This window comes from Pseudopipra pipra, chromosome W, assembly GCF_036250125.1.
Source record: "Pseudopipra pipra isolate bDixPip1 chromosome W, bDixPip1.hap1, whole genome shotgun sequence".
NCBI classification, from domain to species: domain Eukaryota; kingdom Metazoa; phylum Chordata; class Aves; order Passeriformes; family Pipridae; genus Pseudopipra; species Pseudopipra pipra.
The window spans coordinates 33357189-33383990 of record NC_087580.1 but is presented as its reverse complement, the minus strand read 5'-3'; the positions used below and the strand labels follow the sequence as shown (position 1 = coordinate 33383990).

The 26802-nt window shown below is 55.3% G+C and overlaps 2 protein-coding genes across 2 annotated transcripts in view; one reads left to right on the top strand and one right to left on the bottom strand.

Annotated features, from left to right (window-relative positions):
* LOC135405251 (zinc finger protein 11-like) overlaps nt 1-26802 on the bottom strand; it is a 101572-nt gene that overhangs the window by 44308 nt on the left and 30462 nt on the right. Inside the window, exon 2 of the mRNA XM_064639917.1 lies at nt 16399-17238. Coding sequence (XP_064495987.1) covers nt 16399-17238 — 840 coding nt within the window. The remainder of the gene's footprint in view (nt 1-16398; nt 17239-26802) is intronic.
* Nucleotides 4294-26802, top strand: part of LOC135405259 (zinc finger protein 883-like) — a 142024-nt gene continuing 119515 nt past the window's right edge. Inside the window, exons 1-2 of the mRNA XM_064639924.1 lie at nt 4294-4442; nt 4631-5465. Of these exons, the coding sequence (XP_064495994.1) occupies nt 4391-4442; nt 4631-5465 (887 nt within the window). The 5' untranslated portion in view covers nt 4294-4390. The remainder of the gene's footprint in view (nt 4443-4630; nt 5466-26802) is intronic.

The window sequence follows — 26802 nt, the reverse complement described above, 5'->3', positions numbered from 1 at the left end:
TGGATTTATGAGAGGATTTCAGGAGTTTTGAGGGGATTTTGTGGAGTCCTCTAAAGCCAGCAGTGGGTTTGGGGGGTCCCCCAGCCCCCAGGGGAGGGGTCCTAGGGATGGTCCCCAAAATCGGTGGGTGTAGATATACTACATCTGGGTAAGGGGATCCCAGTGCCCCCAGTATATCCCAATAACCTCCCAGTGACCCTCAGTATAGTCCAGTAACCCCGCAGTGTCCTCCCGTGTGTCCTGGTATCCCCCAATAACTTCCCAGTTCTCTGCCAGTGCCCCCCAGTGTGCCCCAGTTCGTCCCCAGGCCCTCCCAGTGCCCTCCCAGTGTCCCTCAGTAACCCCCCAGTCCCTCCCAGTGCCCCCTGGTTCCCCCCAGTGTGTCCCAGTATCCCCCAGTAATCACCCAGTGCCCCCCAAAGCCCCTCAACTGTCGCCAGTGTGTCCCCAGATGCCCTTGGCATTTCTGTGACTGTGGCAGGGAGGGGGGATGATTTTGGTGTCAGAGGGTCCAGTGGGGGCTCCTGGGATGAGATGGAAGGTTGGGAACATCAGGGATTGGGTTTGGGGACAGTGGGGTGGGGTATGTGGACAGTGGAATTAGGAGGAATTATGGGCATGGAGAGGCTCTGGGGACATTGGAGACACCAGGGGGGTCTCAGGGTGTTAAGGGGGGAATTAGGGACACCAAGAAGGTCTTGGGAACCCCAGGGGGGTATCAGGACTCACCTGCTCGTGGTGCTGCTCCTCCTCTTTCCCCCTAGACATCATTAACCCCCCCAAAATTTCTACCAACCCCCATTTTCCTTTTAATCCCCTCCCCCTACAGATCCCTTTGCCCTCTGAACACACCTTTTAACTCCCCTAAATGCATCCAAAGCACCCCAAACCCCCTCAAATTCCTATCCAACCACCCCCCCCAAATCTCTCCCAGCCTCCCCTCAAATCCCTTCCAACCCCCCCAGAGAGGGATCACCCGGCACCCTGGGACAGGAACACAGTGGGCTATACTGGGGGAACTGGGCTGTACTGGGAGGGCACTGGGGGGGCTCAGGTGTCCCAGGACAACGTGGCCCAGCTCCAGGAGAGATCTGGGGAGCAGTGAGGAGGTACTGGTCTGTCCTGGTCTGTGCTGGTTTGTACCCCCAATGCCCAAAGCCCCTCCCCAGCTCCCCCAGGACCCTCCCGCACCCCAAAGCCCCCCAGGCCCCCCCAGGCCCCTGACTTGGTCCTGCTGCCCCTTGAGCATCTGCAGCTGCTGCAGAACCAGGCATTTCATCAGCAAATGTGCAGGTGACACCAAGCTGGGGGTGTGTTGATGTGCTGGAAGGCAGGAGGGCTCTGCAGAGGGACCTGGCCCAGCTGGATCCATGGGCTGATTGCAAGGGGATGAGGTTCCAGCAGGCCAAGGGCCAGGTCCTGCCCTTTGGCCACAAGAAGCCCCGTCAGCCCCCTGGGCTGGGGCCAGAGTGTCTGGAGAGCAGGCAGGCAGAAAGGGAGCTGGGAGTGTGGATGGACAGGCAGCTGAAGAGGAGGCAGAGTGTGGCCAGGTGGCCAAGAGGGCCAGTGGATGGTGGCCTGTGTGAGGAAGAGTGTGTCAGCAGGAGCAGGGAAGTGATTGTTGGGCTGGACTGAGCGCTGGTGAGGCCACCCCTGGAGTGCTGTGTCCAACTCTGGGCCCCTGAGTTGAGGAAGGCCCTGGAGGGGCTGGAGCAGGTGCAGAGAAGAGCAGTGAGGCTGGGGAAGGGAGTGGAGCACAAGTGGTGTGAGGAGAGGCTGAGGGAGCTGGGGGTGTTGAGGCTGGAGAAGAGGAGGCTCAGGGGAGACCTCCTGACTGTCTGCAAGTCCCTGCCAGGAGGTTGGAGCCAGGTGGGGCTGTTGTGCCAGGAAGCAGCAGTAGGAAAAGAGGGCTGGGTCTTGAGCTGTGCCAGGGGAGGTTTAGGTTGGATATTAGGAAGCAAGTTTTTTCGGAGAGAGTAATCAGGCCTTGGAATGGGCTGGGCAGGGAGGGGGTGGAGTCAGCGTCCCTGGAGGTGTTGAAGGTGAGAGTGGATGTGGCATCAGTGCCACGGTCTGGGAAGCACGGCGGGGTTGGATCCAGGATTGGACTTGATGTTCTCGGAGGTCTTTTCCAACGTGGCTGATTCTGTGATTCTCTGATTGCCATTCCTGTGGCAGCACATGCTTGAGGCTCTATCCCCAGGGTGATAGAGATGTCTGTCCATATCTATCTCCAAGGTTAGTCTGTAAATGTGTGATGTTAGAAAAGCAGGCTAAGTTGTGGGCTGGTTGTAAAAGGAGAAGGAAGCCCAGAGGCCAGTGCAAGCAGGCAGCCCTCAGCTTGCCCATGATGTCCCCTCCCTGCAGGTTCCTGTCCTTGAGCCCAGGCCCTGAGGTGAGGCTGAGAAGTGGCGCGGAGGTGAGCCCAGAGCTGTCCCTGAGGTGAGGCTGAGAATAAGTGCAAGGCAGAGGTGCTGCTGAGGAAGGAGAGCCCCGTGGTGGGGAAGAGGCGAAGGTGCCCATCCCCGAGCAGGTGTTGTCTCCATCCCCTGTGTGCCAGGTGAGCTGGGGCTTTGCTGCAGAGCTGCGGGCGCTGATTTGAGCGTCTCCAAGTGCTGAGATGGTGGGCACCCAGGAACACAAACTGTGCCTGGCCACGGAGCCTGCAAGGAGGAGCAGAGACAGCCCTGGCAGTGTGGGGGTCCAGGTTGTCCCTGTGCCTTCCCCTGCAGGCCCTGTCTGTCCCTGCTGGGCCCCTGTCCATCCCCATCAGGTCCCTGCCCGTCCCCCCCCGGGCTGAGCTCCCCCCAGGAAGTGCCGTGGAGCTGAAGCTGCTGCCATCCCCCCCCTGCAGCCACTGCCCCAGCCAAGGGAGCAGCAAAGGCAGGGCCAGGAGCAGAGGCAGCAGCAGGGGAGCCCTGGGGGGGCCGGGAAGCTCTTGTGTGGGTCAGGAAAGAGGCGCTGGGCACGAGGCCGGGGCTGTGCTGAGCAGGCCCAGCCCTCACATCCCCCCAGCCAACGCCGGCTGCCCGGGGGGCTTGGGAGGGACCCCCAGCCCGTGTGCCCCACACTGAGCTGGCAGAGAGAGAGCCAAGGGACAGGGCCACGGGCAGGGCCACGGGTGAGGGACAGGCAGGGCCATTGCAGGGCCACGGTGAGGGCACAGCCTGTGGCAGCAGAGCTGCCCAGGGCCGGGGGCAGCCGGGGGTGTTGGTACCAGGCAGTGGTGGGGCTGAGCAGAGCAGGAGGCCTCTTGCAGAGCCCTGGAGCAGCCTCCCACTTGCCAGCCCCGCCCTGGTGGGGTGACACTGTCCCCTCCCTACAGGACACTCCCACAGACCTCTTTGGGGGGGCCTTTTGTGTCTTTTGCTGGTTCCTGATTCCTTCTGGGGACCTGAGGGAGCCTCTTCAGTCCCATCCATGGGGCACAATCTCCTGTGCAGAGCTTGACTCACTGCAGACTTTGCAGGGAAATCTGTGCTGGCAGCTGCATCCTGAGCCCAAGGTCAGTTTGTATCCCTGAGTGCTGATCCATCCTGGGGACCCAAGGGATCCTCTGCCACTCCATCCATGCAGGAGTCACCCTGCTGCCCTTGACTCCCTGCAGAGGAACAAGTGCCATCTCTCTGTTTGGAAGAAGCCAGATGCTGCCCGTGGGCCATCAGAAGTGGTGCTGAAGCCTCTTTCAGCCCAGCCCCGGGTGCAGTTTTCTCATCCCCTCACTGAGTGCCCGCTCCCCCAGCCGGCACTGACCAACCAGGGCGTTTGGCACATGTGGTTTGGTGGTTTGGAGAAACAGCCCTGGGCTGGCAGGGGGCCAGAGAACCTCGAGGAACAGCCCTAGCAAGGTCCCTGCACTGGCAGAAGGCCAGAGGATCACTGCTCCACGGAACCAGCTGGAGCTCTGGGTGACCCTGAGCGGAAGGGCCTGTGACCTGTGGATGAGTCCAGGATGGAGCAGAGACCCCCCTGCAGCCCGGGAGGTGCCCACGCTGGAGTAGGGGATGCCCAAAGGAGGCTGAGAGCCCCTGGGAAGCCCCTGCAGAGCCGAGGGAGCAAAGCCCTGGTTTCCCAGGCTGCCCCCACACCCCAGTTTGTTTTTGGGAGAGTTTTTTTGGTCTAATCTTCATATTTTGGAGTATTTTTTTAGCTGAATCTCAACTTTTTGCAGTTTGGGTGGGTGAGGGTCTTCTTATTTCTGAGGAGTTTTTGTCTGAATTGTGATGGTTTGGGTTTTTCTGGGCTGAATCTTGGTGTTTTGGAGGTTTTTATGGTCACAGGATGCCTCGTGAGTTCTAGAGATGGACTTGGGCAGGAGGAACCCCCAAGCCAACGCGCTCAGCCCTTGTTTTCCCCCCATCAGGATTTGTCCTTCCCAAAGCTTGGGCGGATGGAGGAGGAGGCTGCGAGGAAGAGGAAGATGCCTTGGGCCCCCCAGGCAGGTGAGGAGGAAGTCAGTGTCCCTTTGGGCGGGTGTTGTGCTGGCTCTGTCAGCCGAGCATGGCCCCGGCTGCAGGACAACCCCGCTGGCGCCGCCGTCCTGCCGGGGCCGGAGTTGGGGGGATGTCCTTGGCCTTCCCTGTGGGCCGGAGGCAAATCCCCTCCCTGTCCTTCTTGCTTCCTGCCCCAGGCCCCGAGCTGAGGATGGAGAGCCCGGAGGACAAATCCCCCCGTGAGACCCTGGTGGGAGAGGCCGTTTTGAAGGGCTCCCCGGCGCAGGAAGGCAGCGGGGAGGAAAAGGGCCGGAGATCCCCCCGCAGGAGGGGCTCCAAAGCCATCCCAGGGTGCTCTGAGGAGGAAAGAGCCAGCCTGTGCCAGGAAGGCAGACAGAGCTTCCGCAGGACCTCTGACCTCGTAGTCCAGAGGCAACCTCCCTCTAGAAAAAAGCCCTTCAAGTGCTTGGAATGTGGGAAGAGTTTCAGGAGGAGCTTCCACCTGATACGACACCAGCAGATCCACACAGGGGAACAGCCCTACACGTGTGGGGAGTGTGGGAAGAGCTTCAGGGACAGCTCTGATCTCCTCACGCACCAGCGCATCCACACTGGGGAACGGCCCTACAAGTGCTTGGAGTGTGGAAAGGGGTTTCACACCAGCTCCAGTCTCCTCAGGCACCAGCAGACGCACACGGATGAGAGGCCCTTCCGCTGCACCGACTGTGGGAAGGACTTCATCCAGAACTCCGACCTCGTCACCCACCGGCGCATTCACACAGGGGAGAGGCCCTACAAGTGCTTGGAATGTGGAAAGAGGTTTCAGACCAGCTCCAGTCTCCTCCTGCACCAGCGGACGCACACGGATGAGAGGCCCTTCCGCTGCACCGACTGCGGGAAGGGCTTCAAGCAGAACTCCAACCTCGTCACCCACCGGCGCATCCACACCGGGGAAAGGCCCTACAAGTGTGGGGAGTGTGGGAAGAGCTTCACCGACAGCTCTAATTTGACCAAACACCAGCGGACCCACCGGTAAGAGAAAGAGAAACCCTACCAGTTTCCCAACCGTGGGAAGAGCTTCGGCCGCTGCTTCCACCCTGAATGAAGCCCCTGATTGTGAGGCAACCCCTGGAGTCCAGTGACTGTCACTCCATCACTTTTGACCAGAAACGGCCAGTCCCCTTTCCCAGGGGCAGGTTCTTTCAACAGAATCCTTCCTGGAGGATGTTTGGAGATTCCTGCCTTGGCTGGGGACCCCCCATGGTCAGTGCTGGAGGTTGAGAGCAGAGATCTCCCCACAAGCGTTGGTCTGGGGAAGTTTTATCCATCTCTAAGAATTATTGCTTTTGTGGCAGCTTGAGTAGAATTGCTTCAACAATTGCTTTAGTGTATAGCACTGTCCTCTCTTATCCTGTACTCCTGGTAGTTTTAGTGTGTATTTTGTGCAGTAAATAATTATGATGAAAATCTTTTGTCTGATCATTTGTAACCCTAAGTAATTCATTTGTATCAATAGATCTGATTTGCCATCAGTAAAACCTGGAGGACAAAAGTGATTCTGTCACACCTCTGTAATTACTCTAAACTGAAACTGTTGGCATGATCCAAGGCTGAGATAGGATCCAGCAGCCCCCAGCACACCACAGGAAGTTGGAAGCTCAAGGCCTGCCCCCCCATTTCCTAACCCCCTTGTGCCCAAAGACCCCCATAGGACTGTGGGACCTGCCAGACTATCCCTCCTTTTCCACCCTTTTCCCTGTTCCTCCCACTTTCCCATTGTCCCCTCAATCTCCAATTTTCCCCCAAAACAGTTTTGGGGTCCCAACCAATACTTTTTGCCCCCTCTCCTGTGGGCACTGAAGGAGAAAATGAGGCTGCACACACAGAGTTCCATTTTGGGACTTGTCCTCCCATCTTTCCGGCGTCCCCCTTTCATTGGGTTTCCTTTGGAAACAGCACCTGGGCTTTGTCTTTTAGTCCACTGAAATTCCCAGCATGGCCCCAAAGCAGTGCCCTGATCCCACACATTCCCCTCCCCTCATGTGCTGGCTGTGTTCAGCCACCAGAGAAAAACACAGGCTACCATGCAGAGTGTTCCAAGTGGTTTCCACTTTGGCAAACAGCACTCTCTGGATGGAAAACACCAGTCAAGGCCAAAACACTCCTTTTGGATCCTGATTAACTGAATGCAGCTGCTGCTGCCTTAACTTTTTCCCACAAAAAATCTCAGGGTTCCTTTGCTTCCAGGAGGCCCCACATGTCACAATGGCCCCTTGATTCCATGAGCTTCCCCAGTCTCCAAAGGTTCCTTTAGTTCCACGAGACCCTGCAGTCCCCAAATGCCCTTTGGATTCTCGGAGATTTCCCATTGTCCCAGGGTCCCTTGTGCTTCAGAAGGAGCTGCAGTGGGACAGTGGCTCCTTGGTTCCGTGAGCTCTGCAGTGTTCCAGGAATCCTTGGGTTCCAGGAGAGCCTGCAGTTTCACAAGGAGCACTTGAATGCAGGAGGTTCTGCAGGGTCCCAATGGCCCCTGGATTCTGGGAGGTTCAGAAATATCTCAGGCCTGAGAAAACTGGGATTGTTGAAGATGGAGAAGAGAAGGCTTTGGGCTGACCTAATTGTGGTTTTCCAGTGCCTGAAGGGAGCCAACCAGAAAGATGGAGAGAGTTTGGACAAGGGCCTGGAGTGACAGGACAAGGGGCAGTGGCTTCACATGCATAGAGGGAAGGGTTGGAGGAAATAGTAGGAAGGAATTCTTTTCTATGAGGATGTTGAGATGCTCTTGAAGGCCCCTCCGAAGCCAAAGCATTCCATGATTGTGGGACTGGTGGGTGAGGTGGTGGTTGGAACCATCTGGGGCACAGGGACCCAAAATGAGGGAGTTTTCCATTGTGGGGGAAGGAAGGAGGGGGCAGCAGAACTGACCCCTTGGACACCTGGCAGGCAGGCTTTGGCTGGAAGCTGGTGATGGGGAGCTGAGTGAAGCCCCCACAATGCAGGAGGAAATGGTCAGTGACCTGCTCTGCCAGTGAGACCCCCCCAAGTGCCTGGGCCCACATGGGATACAGCCAAGAGTCCTGAGGGAGCTGGAGAAAGAGCTGGCCAAGCCACTCTCACTCATTCCCCAGCAGTGCTGCACAACTGCACAAGTCCCAGCTGACTGGCAACAAGCACATGGGATGCCCATGCACAGGAAGGGCCAAAAGGAGCATCTGGGGAACTCCTGGCCTGTCCCATTGACCTCAGGACCAGGGAAGTCCATGCAGCAGATCCTCCTCAGTACCACCCCATGGCACGGGCAGGACAACCAGGGGATCAGGCCCAGCCAGCGTGGGGTTGGGAAAGGCAGGTCCTGCCTGACCAACCTCATCTCCTTCTCTGACAAAGGACCCGCTCAGCAGCTGAGGGAAAGGCTGGGATGTGTCTCTGTGGAATTCCAGAAAGCCTTTGGCACCATCTCCCCCAGCATCTCCTGCACAAACTGGCTGCTCATGGCTTGCCCAGGGAACTGTTTGCTGGGTGACAAAGTGGCTGATGGGCCAGGGAGTGGTGGGGAATGGAAGGAAATCCAGGTGGGGCCAGTCACTAGTGGGGTTCCCAAGGGCTCAGGGTTGGGGCTGCTTCTGGATGATCTGGGTGATTCTGGATGATATGGGCCAGGGGATCGAGTGCCCCCTCCGGAAAGTCATGGATAACACCATGTTGTGTTTGATTTTGGATGTGCTGGAGGGCAGGAAGGCTCTGCAGAGGGCTCTGGACAGGCTGGATCAATAAGGCCAAGTGTCAGGGCCTGCCCTTGGGTCCCAACAACCCCCTGGAACGCTCCAGGCTGGGGACAGAGGGGCTGGAGAGCTGCTCAGCAGGAAGGGACTTGGGGGTGCTGCTTGACAGGGGCTGGATATGAGGCAGAGTGTGCCCAGGGGGGCAAGAAGGCCAAGGGCATCGTGGCCTTTGTGGAGAAGAGTGTGGCCAGCAGGAGCAGAGAACTGATTGCCCCTCTGTGCTGGGCACTGGGGAGGCCCCAGCTGGAGTGCTGTGTCCAGTTCTGGCCCCTCAGTGCCAAAAGGCCCTTGAGGGGCTGGAGCGTGTCCAGAGAAGGGAACGGAGCTGGGGAAGGCTCTGGAAAACATGTCTGCTGAGGGACGGCTGAGGGAACTGGGCTTGTTGAGTGTGGAGAAGGGGAGGCTCAGGGGGGACCTCATTGCTCTCTGCAATGACCTGAAAGGAGGTTTTAGTGGGTGTGGGAGTCAGTCTCTTCTGCAAAGCCTTTAGTGACAGGAAGAGAGGAAAAGGCCTTAAGTTGCATCAGGTGAGGGATGATATGATATCACAGGAGAGATGTGATGTCATATGATGGATGTGACTTCATAGAGGATATGTGATGCCACAGGAAGGATGTGATGTCACAGGGGACATTGTGATGTCAAAGGGTGGACGTGATGTCACAAGGGAGATGTGATGTCAGATGATGGATGCGACGTCATGAGGGAGCTATGATGTCACAGGAAGGATGTGATGTCATATGGTTGTTTTGTGATGTCATGGGGAGGATGTGATGTCACAGAGGAGGATGTGACATCATAGGGATGATATGATATCACCGGAGAGGTGTGATGTCATATGATGGTTGTGACATCACAGGGGAGATCTGATGTCATAGGGGACATGTGATGTCATGGGGAGGTGTGCTGTCATAGAGGAAATGTGATGTCACAGAAAGGATGTGATGTCATATGATGGATGTGATGTCATAGAGGAGCATTGATGTCACAATAAGGATGTGATATCACAAGGGATATGTGATGTCATATGATGGTTGTGATGTCATAGGGGAGATATGATGTCATAGGAAGGATGTGATGACACGGGGAGGATGTGATGTCATAGGAGAGGTGTGATGTCACAGGGGAGGAGGTAATGTCATAGGGGAGCTGTGATGTCACGGGAAGGATGTGTTTTCATATCATGGATGTGATGTCATGGGGGAGATGTGATGTCACAGGAGATGTGTGATGTCACAGGGGAGGGTGTGATGTCACAGGGGAGCTGTGAAGTCACAGGGATGATATGATATCACAGGAGAGACATGATGTCATGTGATGGATGTGACGTCATGGGGGGGCTATGATGTTACAGGAAGTATCTGATGTCATGGGGCAGGTTTGATGTCAGAGGAATGCTATGATATCACAGGAGAGGTGTGATGTCAAATGATGGATGTGACCTCATAGGGGAGATGTGATGTCACAGGGCAGGTGTGATGTCACAGTGGAACTGTGATGTCACAGGGGAGATGTGATGTCTTGAGAAGGATGTGATGTCAAACGATGGGTGTGACGTCAGCTGTGATGTCACAGGAGGCTGCGATGTCATGGGGAGTTGTGATATTTCTATGAGATGTTATGTCATATGATGAATGTGACATCATAGGTGAGATGTGATGTCCCAGGAAGAATGTGATGTTACGGGGGATGTGATGTCATAAGGCATCTGTGATGTCACAGGGAGGATGTGATGTCACAGGGATGATATGATTTCACAGGAGAGATGTGATGTCATATGATGGATGTGACGTCACCTTTGATGTCACATGGAGGTGTGATGTCATAGGGAAGGTGTGATGTCACAGGGGAGGACGTAACGTCAGAAGAATGATATATCACAGGAGAGTTGTGATGTCATATGATGGATCTGATGTCATAGAAGAGATGTGATGTCACAGGAAGGATGTGATGTCATATGATGGACAGATGTCAGCTGTGGTGTCACAGGGGGCTGTGATGTGATGGTGTGTTGTCATAGGGGAGCTGTGATGTCACAGGGAGAATGTGATGTCATAGGGGAGATGTGATGTCATGGGGAGATGTGATGTCACAACAAGGATGTGATGTCACAGGGGATATTGTGATGTCACAGGGAGGATGTGATATCAGATTGGAGGATGTGATGTCATCGGGGAGGTGTGATGTCATGGAGAGGATGTGATGTCAGAGGAGAAGACGTGATGTCACAGGGATGATAGAATATCACAGAAGAGATGTGTTGTCATATGATGGATGTGACATCCTAGGACAGATGTGATGTCACAGGAAGGATGTGAAGTCACAGGAGACGTGTGATGTTACAGGGACGGATGTGATGTCACAGGTTAGGTGTGATGTCACAGGGGAGCTGTGATGTCACAAGGGAGGTGTAATGTCATAAGGGTGATGTGATTGCATAGCAAGGATGTGATGTCATAGGGGAGCTTTGATGTTGCAGGGACAATGTGATGTCACAGGGGAGGATGTGACGTCACAGGGATTATATGATATCACATGAGAGGTGTGATGCCATATGATGGATGTGATGTCATAGAGGTGATGCGATGTCACAGGAAGGTTGTGACGTCATATGATGGACATGATGTCAGCTCTGATGTCACAGGGAGGATGTGATGTCACAGAGGAGCTGTGATGTCATGGGGAGGATGTGATGTCACAGAGATGATATGATGTCACAGAGATTATATGATATCACAGGAGAGATGTGATATGATGGATGTGACATCATAGGGGAGTGGTGATGTCACATGAAGGATGTGATGTCACATGGAGGATGTGATGTCACAGGGAATGTGTGATGTCACAGGGATGATATGGTATTACAGGAGAGATGTGATGTTATATGATGGATGTTACATCAGCTATGATGTCACAGGGGAGCTGTGATGTCACAGGAAGGGTGTGATGTCATATGGTGTATGTGACGTCATAGGAGAGATGTGATGTCACAGACAGGTGTGATGTCACAGGAAGGATGTGATGTCACAGGAGAGCTGGGATGTCACAGGGAGGATGTGACGTCACAGGGATGATATGATATCACAGGAGAGATGTGATATCATATGATGGATGTGATGTCATAGGGGAGGTGTGATGTCACAGGGAGCATGTGATGTCGTAGAGAAGTGACACATCCCCCCCCACCTTGCTCCAGCTCATCATCATCATGGCGAGGCTTTGCAAACGATGATTTAGGAAGGCTCTATCCACGTTTGTTACAGGCACGCTGGTGACTTATGAGACCAATACGAGACAGACATATCCAATTGCAAAAGGCACAGCAGAAAGACTCCTTAGATGGTATATTCTGCAAGGCAAGATTCTTTCTGCGTTGTCTTTTCTCCTCGAGGGTGATCCTGCTGCGTTCTCAAAGGAGACAGCAGCGTTATAGATGGTGTGTCTCCAGGCCTCCCGACTGGAGGTCAGAGTAGACCAGTTATATTTTGATCAATATGGCCAAGGCTGAGATGTTGTTTCAGGGAGTCCTTGTATCTTCTCTTCGAGGCTCCTCTCATGCGGCAGCCAGTGGTAAGTTCACCATAAAGCAAGATCTTAGGGAGGGGGTGGTTGGTCCTTCATCCTGGAGACGTGCCCTGCCCAATGCAGCTGTGTTCTCAGCAACATGGCCTCAATACTTGTGACTGCTGCTTGTTCTAGAACAGATGTATTGGTCACATAATCTGACCAGTGGATGTTTAGGATTGTGCAGAGGCAGCGTTGTCGGAAGTGTTCTAGGAGACGCAGGTGGTGGCGGTAGATGACCCATGATTCAGATCCGTATAATAGAGTAGACAGCACTATGGTTCTGTAAACACTGATCTTTGTACTTTTCTTCAGGTATTTGTTTTGCCAAACTCTTTTATGAAGCTTTCCAAAAGCACTATATGCCTTTGCTAACCTGTTGTCTATCTCCATCAGTCTTACCATCCGAGGAGATGAGGCTATCTAGGTATGCTGGGTTGTATCTGCTCCCAAATCACACCCAGGGACAGTTTCACAAAGGTGCAGAAGGAGGGTTTGATGTACAATTGAAGAGCTGAGTTCAAGGAATGTAGATGCATTTTTCTGGTGCTGGTTGAGCAGCCTGGGTCCATCAGAGTAATGTCAGACAAAAGAACTTTGCTCCTGCAGGATTCTGTGTGTGGAATGTGTGAAATGTGGTGGTTCTTCTGGCAGGATAAGAAGTTTTGCCTTCATTGCTGTATCTAAAACAGGGTCTGGGGCTTGTGTAAACTTCAGTGAAATCCAAACTGAATCCATCAGGCTCCATGAAACCATTCCACCTTCACCCTGCTGGAGTCTGTCCGGGTGCTCTGGTGCTGTGGCACGGTGTCATCCAGGGAGAATTTGAGCAATAAGGAACTGGGCTACAAGGCAGGTTGCTAAAGAGTTTTACAAAACTGCCCCCCCTCCACAAAACCTCAGAAAATAAGTTTGTCATGTGTTACCAGAAGAATCACTGAAAACACCCTTTGTGCCACTCTGTGAACACCAAAATCATGGAATTGTGTGGACTTGTACTGTAAGTAAATCAGAGATTGTTTATAGGAATCCCCAAATTAGAAGAAAATCCAGATCCCTCATCTGTGGTAAAATGTCCTGTGAGCAGGACTGAAATGTGCTGCACACACACGTTTTAGAGCACATCATGGAAATATGGGAGACTGGAAAACGGTTTTCAGATTTAATAACATTTCAGTTCTAACAGCTCATTTAAAACTTGAAAAAAAAATGTGTAAATCCAAGGAGCTTCCCTTAAAAAATTAATTAAAACGTTGCTTTTCTAGGGTTTTTGTAATTCTGTCTTATCTAGGTTTTGTAGAGGACTCAGATGTGAATATTCAATCTGCTACCTGTGATTATACCTGACTTCACTTACAATATTTTTAATAGTTATATATTGTTTAATCTCATTCTCATACCTGTGATCTTAGACTTGTGTGACTCTGCTGTTGTTTGTAACAGAGAATTTCCTTTGACTTTGCTGTGAGAGCTCTGCATGGAATGATGAACAGTAGTAATAATATTAATCATTTATAGAGTGCTTTCTATGTTCAAAATACAGGATAATTTTTAAATGAGCTCAGCTTTGCTCTCAGATATGTGAGGGAACTCTTCATTGGTTTGAAAAATATTGTTACCTGACATACAATTTTCTTTTTTACTGGGTATTTTGGAAAGGGTTTCTTTATTTTTGTAGGGCAGAATATTGTCTTAAGTTTGAGATCTTAAAAGGTTTGCAAAGGACATGGAGGTTGCTGTGGTGTCATCTGATGATTTCAGCTGATAAACTGAATGCTTCCAATCCTTTTACCTGTGAGGGGACTGCAGGCCATGCTGGAAAGCAGGTGTTACTGCAGGTGACTTTTTCTGCTCTATGCAATGAGTTAGCTTATAAACTCCTAAGGTGAACATTTTTCTAGTGAATTCAGAAATTTTTACCAGTGTATCATAGGCACAAGAATTAACACTAACATTTGGAATTTGTAGTTATCACACAACTTTTCTAGAAGATCAGTCATTTCTGAGAGCTGGCTCCTGTTTGCAGTATAGAGCAGTCAGCTCTGCCACTGCATGGTTGCTTCATGTGTTGGTTGGTTTAGTTTCCAAGGTTTACAAGTACCATAAACTGTTGCCAAAAGCAGGAGAAATTATTAATAATATTTTTTCTCCCCAGTAGCCAAAGTTTTGTGTGTGTGAGTGTTATTGGTATAAATAGCAAGTCTTTGAGTAGGAATAAGACTAAGTTCCTAAAGAAAGTGAATTGTAGCAGACACAAGGTCTAACATTTGTTCTTCTCCCCCTTTCTTGTTTTTTCCTAAGAGATAACACTCATTACTTGATGTCGGGGTTGACAGAGAACCTGTCAGCAGCCTGGCAATTAGTGATGAGGAATTTAAACAACTTTTAGGAAATATTTACTGTAATGCCGGACGGAACAAACGTAATGCAGCCCAGACCAAAGGTCACCAATCAAAATGTGTGTAGTGTCACCAATAGCATGTCACAGCATGCACAGTGTCTTCAGTGTCACCAATAAGGGTGTGTGCAGTGTCTACAGTTTTTTATGCTTGAGACTTTTGACCAATTGTGTTGTGGCACGATAGTGTACAAAGAGTATAAAAGAAACACTTGAGAGCAATAAACAGCTTCCTGTTCACCTTACACCTGGACTACGTCTGATATCTGTGTCGCTCTGGCCGTTCCGACGTTATCAGCGACAGGGCAGCATTACAGCCACGCATGTTCCAGCAAGGACATGTGGAACCTCATGGAACCAAGGACCATTGTAACACTGCAGGGCCTTCTGGAGACAAAGGAGCCCTGAGACACTGGGCAATCTCATGGAATCAAGGCAGCACTGTCACCCTGGGAAACCTCCTGGAATTCAGGGCCCATTGTGACACTGCAGGTCCACATGGAACAAAAGGAATCCTGGGACACTGCAGAAACTCATGGAACCAAGGGACCATTGGGACATTGAGGGGGCTGATGGAATCAGGAGGCCATTGGGACAATCCAGGGCCTCATGAAATCAAAGGAATTCTGGGACACTGTCAAACCTCCTGGAACCAAGGGTTCCTGCTGACATGCGTGTCCTCCTGGAACCAAGGGAGCCCTGAGATATTTCTGAACCTCCCAGAATCCAGGGGCCATTGGGACCCTGCAGAACCTCCTGCATTCAAGTGCTCCTTGTGAAACTGCAGGCTCTCCTGGAACCCAAGGATTCTTGGAGCACTGCAGAGCTCACAGAACCAAAGGGCCACTGACCCACTGCAGCTCCTTCTGAAACACAAGGGACCCTGGGACAATGGGAAATCTCCAAGAATCCAAAGGGCATTTTGGGACTGCAGGGCCTCATGGAACTAAAGGAACCTTTGGAGACTGGGGAAGCTCATGGAATCCAGGGGCCATTGTGACATGTGGGGCCTCCTGGAAGCAAAGGAACCCTGAGAATTTCTGTGGGAACAACAAAAGGCAGCAGCAGCTGCATTTAGTTAATCAGGATCCAAAATGAGTGTTTTAGCCTTGACTGGTGTTTTCCATCCAGAGAGTGCTGTTTGCCAAAGTGGAAATCACCTGGAACGCTCTGCATGTTAGCCTGTGTTTTTCTGTGGTGGCTGAACACAGCCAGCACATGAGGGGAGGGGAATGTGTGGGATCAGGGCACTGCTTTGGGGCCATGCTGGGAATTCCAGTGGACTAAAAGACAAAGCCCAGGCGCTGTTTCCAAAGGAACCCCAATGAAAGGGGGACACTGGAAAGATGGGCAGACAAGTCCTGCAATGGAACTCTGTGTGTGCAGCCTCATTTTCTCCTTCAGCACCCACAGGAGAGGGAGCAAAAAGTGGTGATTTGGACCCAAAAACTGTTCAGGGGGAAAAATTAGGATTAAGGGGACAATGGGAAAATGGGAGAAACAGGGAAAAGGGTGGAAAAGAGGGTCTGGTGGGTCTGACGGTCCCATGGGGGTCTTTGGGCACAGAGGGGCTGGCAAAGGGGGCTGGCCCCCCAAGCTCCCAACTTCCTGTGTGGTGCTGGGGGCTGCTGGATCCAATCTCAGCCTTGAATTATGCCAACATTTTCAGTTCAGAGGAATTACAGAGGTGTGACTGAATCATTTTTGTCCTCCAGCTTTAATGATGGCAAATCAGATCTGTTGATAGAAAGGAATTTATTTAGGGATACAAATGATCAGACAAAACATCTTCATCAGAATTATTTACTGCACAGTAGAAACACTAAAATTACCAGGAGTACAGGATAAGATAGGACAGTGCTCTACAACAAAGCAATTGTTGAAGCAATTCTACTCAAGCTGGCACAACAGCAATAATTCTTAATTAGACATGGATGGAACTCCCCCAGACCAATGCTCGTGGGGAGATCTCTGCTCTCAACCTCCAGCAGTGACCTTGGGGGGTCCCCAGCCAAGGCAGGAATCTCCACACACCCCTCCAAGAAGGGTTCTGTTGGAAGAGGCTGCCCTTGTGAAAGGAGATAGGCCCTTTGTAGTCAAAAGGGATGGACCTCCAGTCACTGGACTCCAGGGGTTGCCTCACCATCAGGGGGTTCATTTGGGGTGGAAGCAGCGGCCGAAGCTCTTCCTGCAGTCGAGGCACTGGTAGGGCTTCGCTTACCGGTGGGTCCGTTGGTGTCTGGTCAAGTTAGAGCTCTTGGTGAAGCTCTTTCCACATTCCAAGCATTTGTAAGGCCGTTCCCCAGTGTGGAGGCGCTGGTGACTGCTTTGGGTAGACCTGTCGGTGAAGCTCTTCCCACATTCCCCACACTTGTGGGGCCTCTCCTTGGTGTGGATGCGCCGGTGGGTGACGAGGGTGGAGTTGTGCTTGAAGCCCTTCCCGCAGTCGGTGCAGCGGAAGGGCCTCTCATCCGTGTGCGTCCACTCATGACTGAGGAGATGTGAGCTGGTGTGAAACCTCTTCCCACATTCTTCACAGAGGTAGGGACGTTCTCCACTGTGGATGTGCTGGTGTTGGATCAGTCTGGAGATGTTCCTAAAGCTCTTCCCACATTCCTCACAGAGGTATGGACGTTCCCCAGTGTGGATGTGCTGGTGTTGGATCAGGTTGGAGCTGTTGCTAAAGCTCTTCCCACATTCCTCACAGAGGTAGGGATGTTCCCCAGTGTGGATGTGCAGGTGTTGGATAAGGCTGGAGCTGCTGCTGAAGCTCTTCCCACATTCCCCACACATGTAGGGCCGTTCTCCAGTGTGGATGTGCAGGTGTCGGATCAGGCTGCAGCTGTCACTGAAACTCTTCCCACAATCATTACACACGTAGGGCCGTTCCCCAGTGTGGACGCACTGGTGTTTGAACAGGTGGGAGCTCTGGTTGAAGCTCTTCCCACATTCCCCACACGTGTAGGGACGTGCCCCAGTGTGCATCTGCTGGTGTCGGATCAGGTAGGAGCTGTTCTTGAAGCTCTTCCCACATTCCAAGCACCTGAGGGGCTTCTCCCTGCTGGGAGGCTGCTCAGGGACCACCAGCTCAGAGCTCCCCCTCAAGCTCAGGCCGCCTTCCCAGCACAGGCTGGCTCTTTCCTCCTCAGAGCACCCTGGGATGGCTTTGGAGCCCCTCCTGCGGGGGGATCTCTGGCCCTTTCCCTCCCCGCTGCCTTCCTGCGCCGGGGAGCCCTTCAAAACGGCCTCTCCCACCAGGGTCTCACGGGGGGATTTGTCCTCCGGGCTCTCCGTCCTCAGCTCGGGGCCTGGGGCAGGAAGCAAGAAGGACAGGCAGGGGATTTGCCTCCGGCCCACAGGGAAGGCCAAGGACATCCCCCCAACTCCGGCCCCGGCAGGACGGCGGCGCCAGCGGGGTTGTCCTGCAGCCGGGGCCATGCTCGGCTGACAGAGCCAGCACAACACCCGCCCAAAGGGACACTGACTGCCTCCTCACCTGCCTGGGGGGCCCAAGGCATCTTCCTCTTCCTCGCAGCCTCCTCCTCCATCTGCCCAAGCCTTGGGAAGGACAAATCCTGATGAGGGGGAAAACAAGGGCTGAGCGCGTTGGCTTGGGGGTTCCTCCTGCCCAAGTCCATCTCTAGAACTCACCGGGCATCCTCTGTCCATAAAAACCTCCAAAACACCAAGATTCAGCTCAGAAAAACCCAAACCACTGACATTCAGGCAAAAAATTTTCAGAAATAGCAAGACCCTTAGTCCCTCAAACTGCAAAAAGTTGAAATTCAGCTAAAAATACTCCAAAATATGAAGATTAGCCAAAACATTTCTCCCAGAAGTTCCCCCTCTCTGGTCTCTACCCTCTGGGGTTCAGAGGGTCTCCCCTGTCTGAGATGCTGGGGGTCCCACTGAGGGATGCTGGGAGTGTTGGGGGTCCAAAGGGTTCCTTCTCCTGTGACTCTCGCCTTACGGGTGCCGTGTTCCCAGACATTCCCCCTCTCCACGTTCTCCACTCTGTTGTCCCAGGGATCCCAGAGGTCCCCACGGTCCAGGCTTCCCCTTCTCCTCTCCCCCGTCTCAGGCTCCTGAGTCGCTTCTCTCGCCCCTTTCCCATCGTGGCCGCTCCACTCACCCGACAGCGGCAGGAAGGGCAGGGACAGGGGCGGAGCAGCAACACAAACAGCAGGAAAACAAGCACCTTCCCCCCCATCCTGTGGGTACCCAGGAAGGGGGAACTCGTCCCAAATATCCTGGGGAGAGTGCGGGGGGTCGGGACATACTTGGGCTGGCAGCACAGACTTCCCTGCAAAGTCTGCAGGGAGTCAAGCTCTGCAGAGGAGATTGTGCCCCATGGATGGGATTGCAGAGGCTCCCTCAGGTCCCCAGCATCAATCAGCAACCAGCAACAGACACAAAAGGCCCCCACGAAGATTTCTGGGGGAGTGTCCTGCAGGGAGGGGACAGTGTCACCCCACCAGGGCGGGGTTGGCAAGTAGGAGGCTGCTCCAGGGGTCTGCAAGAGGCCTCCTGCTCTGCTCGGCCCCAGCACTGGCTGGTCCCAACACCCCCGGCTGCCCCCGGCCCTGGGCAGCTCTGCTGCCACAGGCTGTGCCCTCACCGTGGCCCTGCAATGGCCCTGCCTGTCCCTCACCCGTGGCCCTGCCCGTGGCCCTGTCCCTTGGCTCTCTCTCTGCCAGCTCAGTGTAGGGCACACGGGCTGGGGGTCCCTCCCAAGCCCCCCGGGCAGCCGGCGTTGGCTGGGGGGATGTGAGGGCTGGGCCTGCTCAGCACAGCCCTGGCCTCGTGCCCAGCGCCTCTTTCCTGACCCACACAAGAGCTTCCCGGCCCCCCCAGGGCTCCCCTGCTGCTGCCTCTGCTCCTGGCCCTGCCTTTGCTGCTCCCTTGGCTGGGGCAGTGGCTGCAGGGGGGGATGGCAGCAGCTTCAGCTCCACAACACTTCCTGGGGGGAGCTCAGCCCAGGGGGGACGGGCAGGGACCTGATGGGGATGGACAGGGGCCCAGCAGGGACAGCCAGGGCCTGCAGGGGAAGGCACAGGGACAACCTGGACTCCCACACTGCCACGGCTCTCTCTGCTCCTCCTTGCAGGCTCCGTGGCCAGGCACAGTTTGTGTTCCTGGGTGCCCACCATCTCAGCACTTGGAGACGCTCAAATCAGCGCCCGCAGCTCTGCAGCAAAGCCCCAGCTCACCTGGCACACAGGGGATGGACACAGCACCTGCTCGGGGATGGGCACTCACAGTTTCCCTTCTTCCTCACCACGGGGCTCTCCTTCCTCAGCAGCACCTCTGCCTTGCACTTATTCTCAGCCTCACCTCAGGGACAGCTCTGGGCTCACCTCCACGCCACTTCTCAGCCTCACCTCAGGGCCTGGGCTCAAGGACAGGAACCTGCAGGGAGGGGACATCAGGTGCAAGCTGAGGGCTGCCTGCTTGCACTGGCCTCTGGGCTTCCTTCTCCTTCTATAACCAGCCCACAACTTAGCCTGCTTTTCTAACACCACACATTTACAGACTAACCTTGGAGATAGATATGGACAGACATCTCTATCACCCTGGGGATAGAGCCTCAAGCATGTGCTGCCATAGGAATGGGAATCAGAGAATCACAGAATCAGCTGGGTTGGAAAAGACCTCCGAGATCAAGTCCAACCCTGGATCCAACCCCGCCGTGCTTCCCAGACCATGGCACTGAGGCCACATCCACTCTCACCTTCAACACCTCCAGGGACGCTGACTCCACCCCCTCCCTGCCCAGCCCATTCCAAGGCCTGATTACTCTCTCAGCAAAAAATTGCTTCCCAATATCCAACCTAAACCTCCCCTGGCACAGCTCAAGACCCAGCCCTCTTGTCCTACTGCTGCTTCCTGGCAGAACAGCCCCACCCCCACCTGGCTCCAACCTCCTGGCAGGGACTTGCAGACAGGCAGGAGGTCTCCCCTGAGCCTCCTCTTCTCCAGCCTCAACACCCCCAGCTCCCTCAGCCTCTCCTCACACCACTTGGGCTCCACTCCCTTCCCCAGCCTCGCTGCTCTTCTCTGCTCCTGCTCCAGCCCCTCCAGGGCCTTCCTCAACTCAGGGGCCCAGAGCTGGACACAGCACTCCAGGGGTGGCCTCACCAGCGCTCACTCCAGCCCAACAATCACTTCCCTGCTCCTGCTGACACACTCTTCCTCACACAGGCCACCAGCCATTGGCCCTCTTGACCACCTGGCCACACTCTGCCTCCTCTTCAGCTTTCTGTCCATCCACACTCCCAGCTCCCTTTCTGCCTGCCTGCTCTCCAGACACTCTGGCCCCAGCCCGGGGGGCTGACGGGGCTTCTTGTGCCCAAAGGGCAGGACCCGGCCCTTGGCCTGCTTGACCCTCATCCCCTTGCAATCAGCCCATGGATCCAGCTGGGCCAGGTCCCTCTGCAGAGCCCTCCTGCCTTCCAGCACATCAACACACCCCCAGCTTGGTGTCAGCTGCACATTTGCTGATGAAATGCCTGGTTCTGCAGCAGCTGCAGATGCTCAAGGGGCAGCAGGACCAAGTCAGGGGCCTGGGGGGCTTTGGGGTGTGGGAGGGTCTTGGGGGAGCTGGGGAGGGGCTTTGGGGATTGGGGGTACAGATCAGGACAGACCAGTACAGAGCAGTACCTCCTCACTGCTCCCCAGATCTCTCCTGGAGCTGGGCCACGTTGTCGTGAGACACCTGAGGCCCCCCCAGTGCCCTCCCAGTACAGCCCAGTGTCCCCAGTACAGCCCACTGTGTTCCTGTCCCAGGGTGCTGGGTGATCCCTCTTTGGGGGTGTTAGGAGGGATTTGGGGGGAGGGGCTGGGGGAGATTTGAAGGGATCTGGGGGGGAGTTTGGGTGGGGATTTGGGGATTTTGGGTGTATTAAAGGAGGTCTTGGGGGCATTGGGGGGTCAAAGGGATCTGTGGGGGGAGGGGATTAAAGGGAAAAAGGGGGTTAGAGGACATTTGGGAAGGGTTAATAGCACCTGGTGGGGGAGAGGAGGGGCTGCAATATGAGCAGGTGAATCCTGAGATCCACCTTGGTGAACCCAAGGCTCTCTTGGTGTCCCTAATTCCCCCCTTGACACCTGAAGACCCCCCTGGTGTCTCTAGCATCTCCAGGGCCTCTCCATGGCCATTATTCCCCCCTTGACACCCCCAATTCCACTGTCCCCAAACCCCTCCCCACTGTCCCCATTGTCCCCAAACCCCATCCCTAATGTCCCCAACCTTCCATCTCACCCCAGGAGCCCCCCCTGAACCCTCTGAGCACAAAACACCCCCCCCTCACAGAAAGGCCAAGGGCATCTGGGGACACGCTGGGGACAGTTGGGGGGCTTTGGGGGGCACTGGGTGTTTACTGGGGGATACTGGGACACACTGGGGGGAACCAGGGGGCACTGGGAGGGACTGGGGGTTACTGAGGGATTCTGGGAGGGCACTGGGAGGGACTGAGGGGAACTGGGGCACACTGGGGGTCACTGGCAGAGAACTGTGGAGTTACTGGGGGATACCAGGACACACGGGGGGACACTGGGAGGCTACCAGGCCATACTGGGGGTAACTGGGTGCTCCCTGGGACACACTGGGTGGTCACTGGGGGGTTACTGGGCTATACTGAGGGTCACTTGGAGGTTATTTGGATATTCTGGGGGCACTGGGATCCCCTTACCCGCATGTAGTATATCTCCCCCCTCCGATTCTTGGGGAGCATCCCTAGGACTTCTCCCCTGGGGTCTTGGGGACCCACCAAACCCACTGCTGGGCTTTAGGGGACTCCACAAAATCCCCTCAAAACCCCTGAAATCCCCTCAGAAATCCACCCCTCTACCCATTGAAACCTCCTCAAGGTCCCCTCAAATCCCCTAAGAGACCTCATCCCCCCACCCTGGACCCCCTAAACCCTCTCAGTGACCCACAAAACACACCTGGGACCCCCCCAGCCCATTCAGGGACCCCCCAGTCCCTCTAAGGGAGACTCAAAGCCGTCTGGAACCCCCTAGAGACCACAAAAACTGCTGCAAACATCCCTGCAAAACCCACCCAGGACCCCCAAACCCCCTCAGAGATCCCCCAAGCCCACCTGTGAGCCCCCAATCTCCTCAGTAACCCAAACTCCCTGAGAGACTCCCAAACCCCTTCAGGGACCTTCAACCTCCCCCCCCCCGGGGCCCCTCAGGACACCGAACCCCCTCAGGGACCCCTCAAAATCTCCTCGGGAACCCCCGAACTCCTCTGCTAAACCCTCCCGAGCCCTCCAGCCTTTCCACCCCCAGCCGCGCTCCCCGCAGCCCCCGAGGGGATCCCCAGACCCCGCTCCCCCCGCAGACCCCCCCAGCTCACACACCCAAGCGCAGCTTTTCCCGGGGCCGCCGACCCCGAATCCCCCACGCGCCAAAGATGGCGCCCTTCGCGCGCTGCGGGTGGAGACACCCCCGCCGCAGCCAATCAGCGCGCGGCCACGCCCCCTGCCCGCCCTCCGCCCCGCCCCCGCCTCGCGCGGGGCACCCCGGGAGATTCCCCAGTCAGTGCCCGGGAACAGCCCCGGCAGCGCAGCCCCCGAGGGCACACGATGGGCTGTGGGCTGGAGAGGACCCTCCTCAGCCTGGGCAGCAGGGCTGCAGGGGGGATTCCCTGACCCTCCCCAGATGGGCCCTTCCTGCCCACCAGCTCCTGCTCCAAAGGGCTCCCACACACCCTGGGCCACTTGTCCCACTTGGGCACTGGAGCTGCCCCAGGGCATCTCTGGGCAGTGGCCAGCTCTGGCACTGCTCTGGCAAGTCATGGCCTGAAGCCATGAGTGTGGAATTTAGGAGACACCTGAAACCTCTGCAGAACAGAACTCTTGATAATTGCTGAAGGCTTCCTGGCCAGCATTGACAGACCTTTGATTTTTTTTTTTTATTTTTTTTAATCTCAACAATTTTTCTCCATTTGTTTCCATTGACAACACCTTCTATATATTCTATTAAGCTGATTCTTTCATTGCCTACATGAATAGTTTTGTGCAGCTACTTATCAAAATAAATATCCCATCAGTGATTCAGTTATGGAAACCTGGCTCAGAGGAAGCTCCTGATTTTTGGGGCACCTTTCATCTCTCTAATTTGGCCTCTTTTCTTCTTCCTCTCCCTATTTTTGTTTTGAAAAAGCTCTCCAGGATGTGTGTGCCTGGGAGTGTTTTCACACTCTGAGCTGTGCCCTGTGCCATGGGACAGGGGACAAATGCACCTTCCAGAGAAATCTGCCACTGCTGCTCACAGAAGCCCTCTGAGTGCCCAGGTGAGATGGTGCCCAGGCTGCTTTGCTGGTGTGGAATGAAAGGGCCAGGCCAGAAAGGCAGAGGAGGGTGTTGGAGGAGACAGGGCCATTTGCAGGGGATGTGTGTGAGGCTGGGGAGATGAATGTCCCTGGGCCAGTGAAGGCCGTTCCTGGAGTCACCCCAGAAGTGTCAGGGCTCTGACAGGGCTCCAGAGGGCATCCTCAGTGCCCCTCCTCCCCCCACTTTTGGGGGGTCCCACTCCCCTCCCACTCAGTTTGGGGTCCCACCACCCCTTCTGTCCCCTCTGACCCCCCTTTTCCCACTGACCACCCCCTTCCCACCCCCCACTCACCCGAGAGCTCCTCGCCCGCAGCCGGGAGGGCTCCCAGCACCACCAGTGCCCAGAGAAGTCCCCCCAGAGAAGGGGTTGGGTGGGGTCTTGGGTGGGCTTTGAGTGTGTGTAGGCAGTCCTCCAGAGCCTGTGTGGAGGCTTAGGGGGTTCCCAGCACCTTTCTAAGTGTGCTGGGTGCCTTATTGAGGGGCAGGTGCCCTCCCAGAGCCCCCCCAGAGCGGGCTGACAGGGGGGAACAAAGGGGGGTCCCCATTCCCGATCCATCCCGGGGCCTGTTCTGTCCCCCCCAAACTCGGCTCCACCCCCTGGGATTCCCCCAAGCCCCTTCCCCACTGCCCCCCAATAACCGGGACTGGGGAGAACTGGGAAGCTTTCCTGGGATCAGGAGTGGCAGCAGGGGAGGGAGGGACACACGACCCCCCCAAAATCCTCACAGGGACAGGAGGGGTCCAGGCTGGGCCCGAGGCCCCGGGGAGGGGCTGCGGCCGCCGCCGGCTCAGGAGCTCTGTGGGGAGAGAAAAGGGGGTGACACCGGGGTGGGGGGTCCCCGGGGGGGCACAGACGCTCTGGGGGGACACACGACCCCCTGGGACCCCCCTCACCTTCTGGCGCAGGTAGAAGCCGAGCCCCAGCGCCAGGGAGACGAAGGCCAAGAGGAAGCCCCCGGCCCCTCCTTGGCAGCAATTGCTCAGGCTGATGGAGCCCGGCAGGGCCGGGGCCGCCGGCGGTGTCCGATCCCGGCAGGAAGCGGGGAGGGCCCCGGGGAGCGGCGGCGGCGGGCGGGGCCCTGGGGGAGCCGCCCCGAGGGGTCCCCGCCGCCCGTGGCACTGAAGGAGCCGCCCCGGGACGGGCCCTGGCGGGGGTCGCCAGAGAGGGGGGGCGAGCTCGGAACGGAATCAGCTCCGGAGAATAAACCAAGGGAAACCAAAGGGCCGCGCCGGGGGAGTCTGCGCCGCCCCGGAGCTAAAAGAGCTGCCCCGCGGGACGGGCGAGGAGGGGCGGCGGTGAAACAGTCGCCCGGGGTGTGGCGAGGGAGGCGGGAATGGGATAAAAGAGAGAGAATAGAGGGAGAAATCGCTTTGTTTCCCCCCTCCCTCCCCACCCCAGCTCCCTTTTGTATACAGATAAAAACAGAGATCAGCATGTGCTTCCCTTCCCCCTTTTCCCCTCAGGGGATGAGAAAACAAAAGAGAAAACCTTGGGAAAGAGGGGGAAAAGCCAACTCTGCAAAACTATCCCCTCTGAGATAAGGTGTGTTGCCAAGGGAAACACTGACTCCAGAGGTGCCCCAGCCCTGCAGAGCCCCCACCCTGCCCACTCACACACTTCAGCTCAACATTGGGGTTTTCCCCTCCCTGGCACTGCCCAGTCCAGCCCCTCCCTGGTCCCCCCATCTCCCTGCCCCTGCCCCAGCCCAGCAGAGCAGCACACTCAGGTGTTGCCCTGCAGCAGGACATGGAGGCCATGGAGCTCAGGGACAGGCCCTCTGGGGCTGCAATGCTCAGCACATCATCAGCTCAGGCAGCTCCTGCAGCCCCAGGGCCAGCCCCGCTCCCCAGCACAGCAGCAGAGAATCGGCCCCGGGCTCCTCAGGCCCCATTTGCCATCTCCAGGGGCACTGGCCACCACCAGCACCAGCTGCAGCAGCCTCAGCCCCCACAGTGGGACCCTGAGGGCAGCACAGGGACTCCAGGGAGAAACCAGCAAGGCAAGGACCCTCTGGAGAGTCTGCTCCTTGGCCTTGTTCTTGAGAGCCCTGGAGAAGAAGAGCTGAGGCTTCAGGCTGTGCCCGGAGCAAATGGAGCCCCGTGTGTGGTGGAAAGAGTGCAGTGGAGCCCAGGTCATGCCAGCAGTGCCATGGCCACAGGACTGACCCAGCCCAGCCCAGGGACCAAGGCCCAGAGCACTGAGGCCTCAGCCGAGGCCCAGAAGGGGAGGGGGGCAGGAGAAAAAGAGCAGCTCTCAACAGGCCAAATGCTGCTGCTCCCTGGCACTGCTGCTGTGCTGGGACTCTCTTTCCCTGCCCCTCTGCACACAGGCACTGCCCTGCCAGACTCATCAGAGGTCTCAGAAGATTGAACTCACAAAAACAAGTCACTGAAGGATCCCTGACTTTGTTTCAATGCATTCCTCATTTACACAGACTCTGAGTTAAATTCAAGATGTAGACAGTGAACCAGACATGGGATGAATAATCAATATTCACTGTACACAACTTTATCCCAGGAGAAAACCCACATGAAAACCCTAACCCAGCAACACAAAAACCTGAGCAGGCAGGCTGGAACAAGGAGTCCCATTCTGAATGCTGTGGAAGAGAAAACAGGCCCTTTGTGCCTTTAGAAAAGCATCCAGCCATCATTTTCCTCAGGGCATCCTTGAAGTAAAAGATTTCTTAAGACAGATGCCAGAGCTTGGCAGCAGGCTGTCCTTCTCAGCTTGGTAAATCTCTGCTAACTTGCCTACCAATGGTACAAACCCCCCACATTAATGTTGTCAAACAGCTGCACCTGCAGGATTCATGTTCCAGCATTACCTAATGCACAGTTATCACACCTCTTTTTAAAATTAAAGGGGAGGGGAAAAAAATGTGGGGGGTGGGGGGAGACTCCCCACCCCAGTCATCCATCAAGTGTACATCCTGGCCACTGCTCCCAAGAAATTTAATATATGCTAAAAAGATATAAAAGACATCAAAAGCTTTCAGAAATAAAAGTGCTTCAGAAGCTAGAATTTAATATTGCCAAGTGGGTTTTTGCCAGATTATAAAGTTGACTGAAATGCCAGGATACTGCATTTTGGAAGCAGCAGCAGCTCACATATTGCCTTGTATTAGTGGCTGAAGTGTATTGCTGATTCCAAAGCTGGACTATCATCATCTGTGGGGGAGAGTAGGTAAATAAATGAATAAAAATTGGCATTCCCTACCAACCCTGCTGCCTTGAAGCACTCGTTTCAAGTGCAGCCTCCACAAGAAAAACAGTTAAGAGCA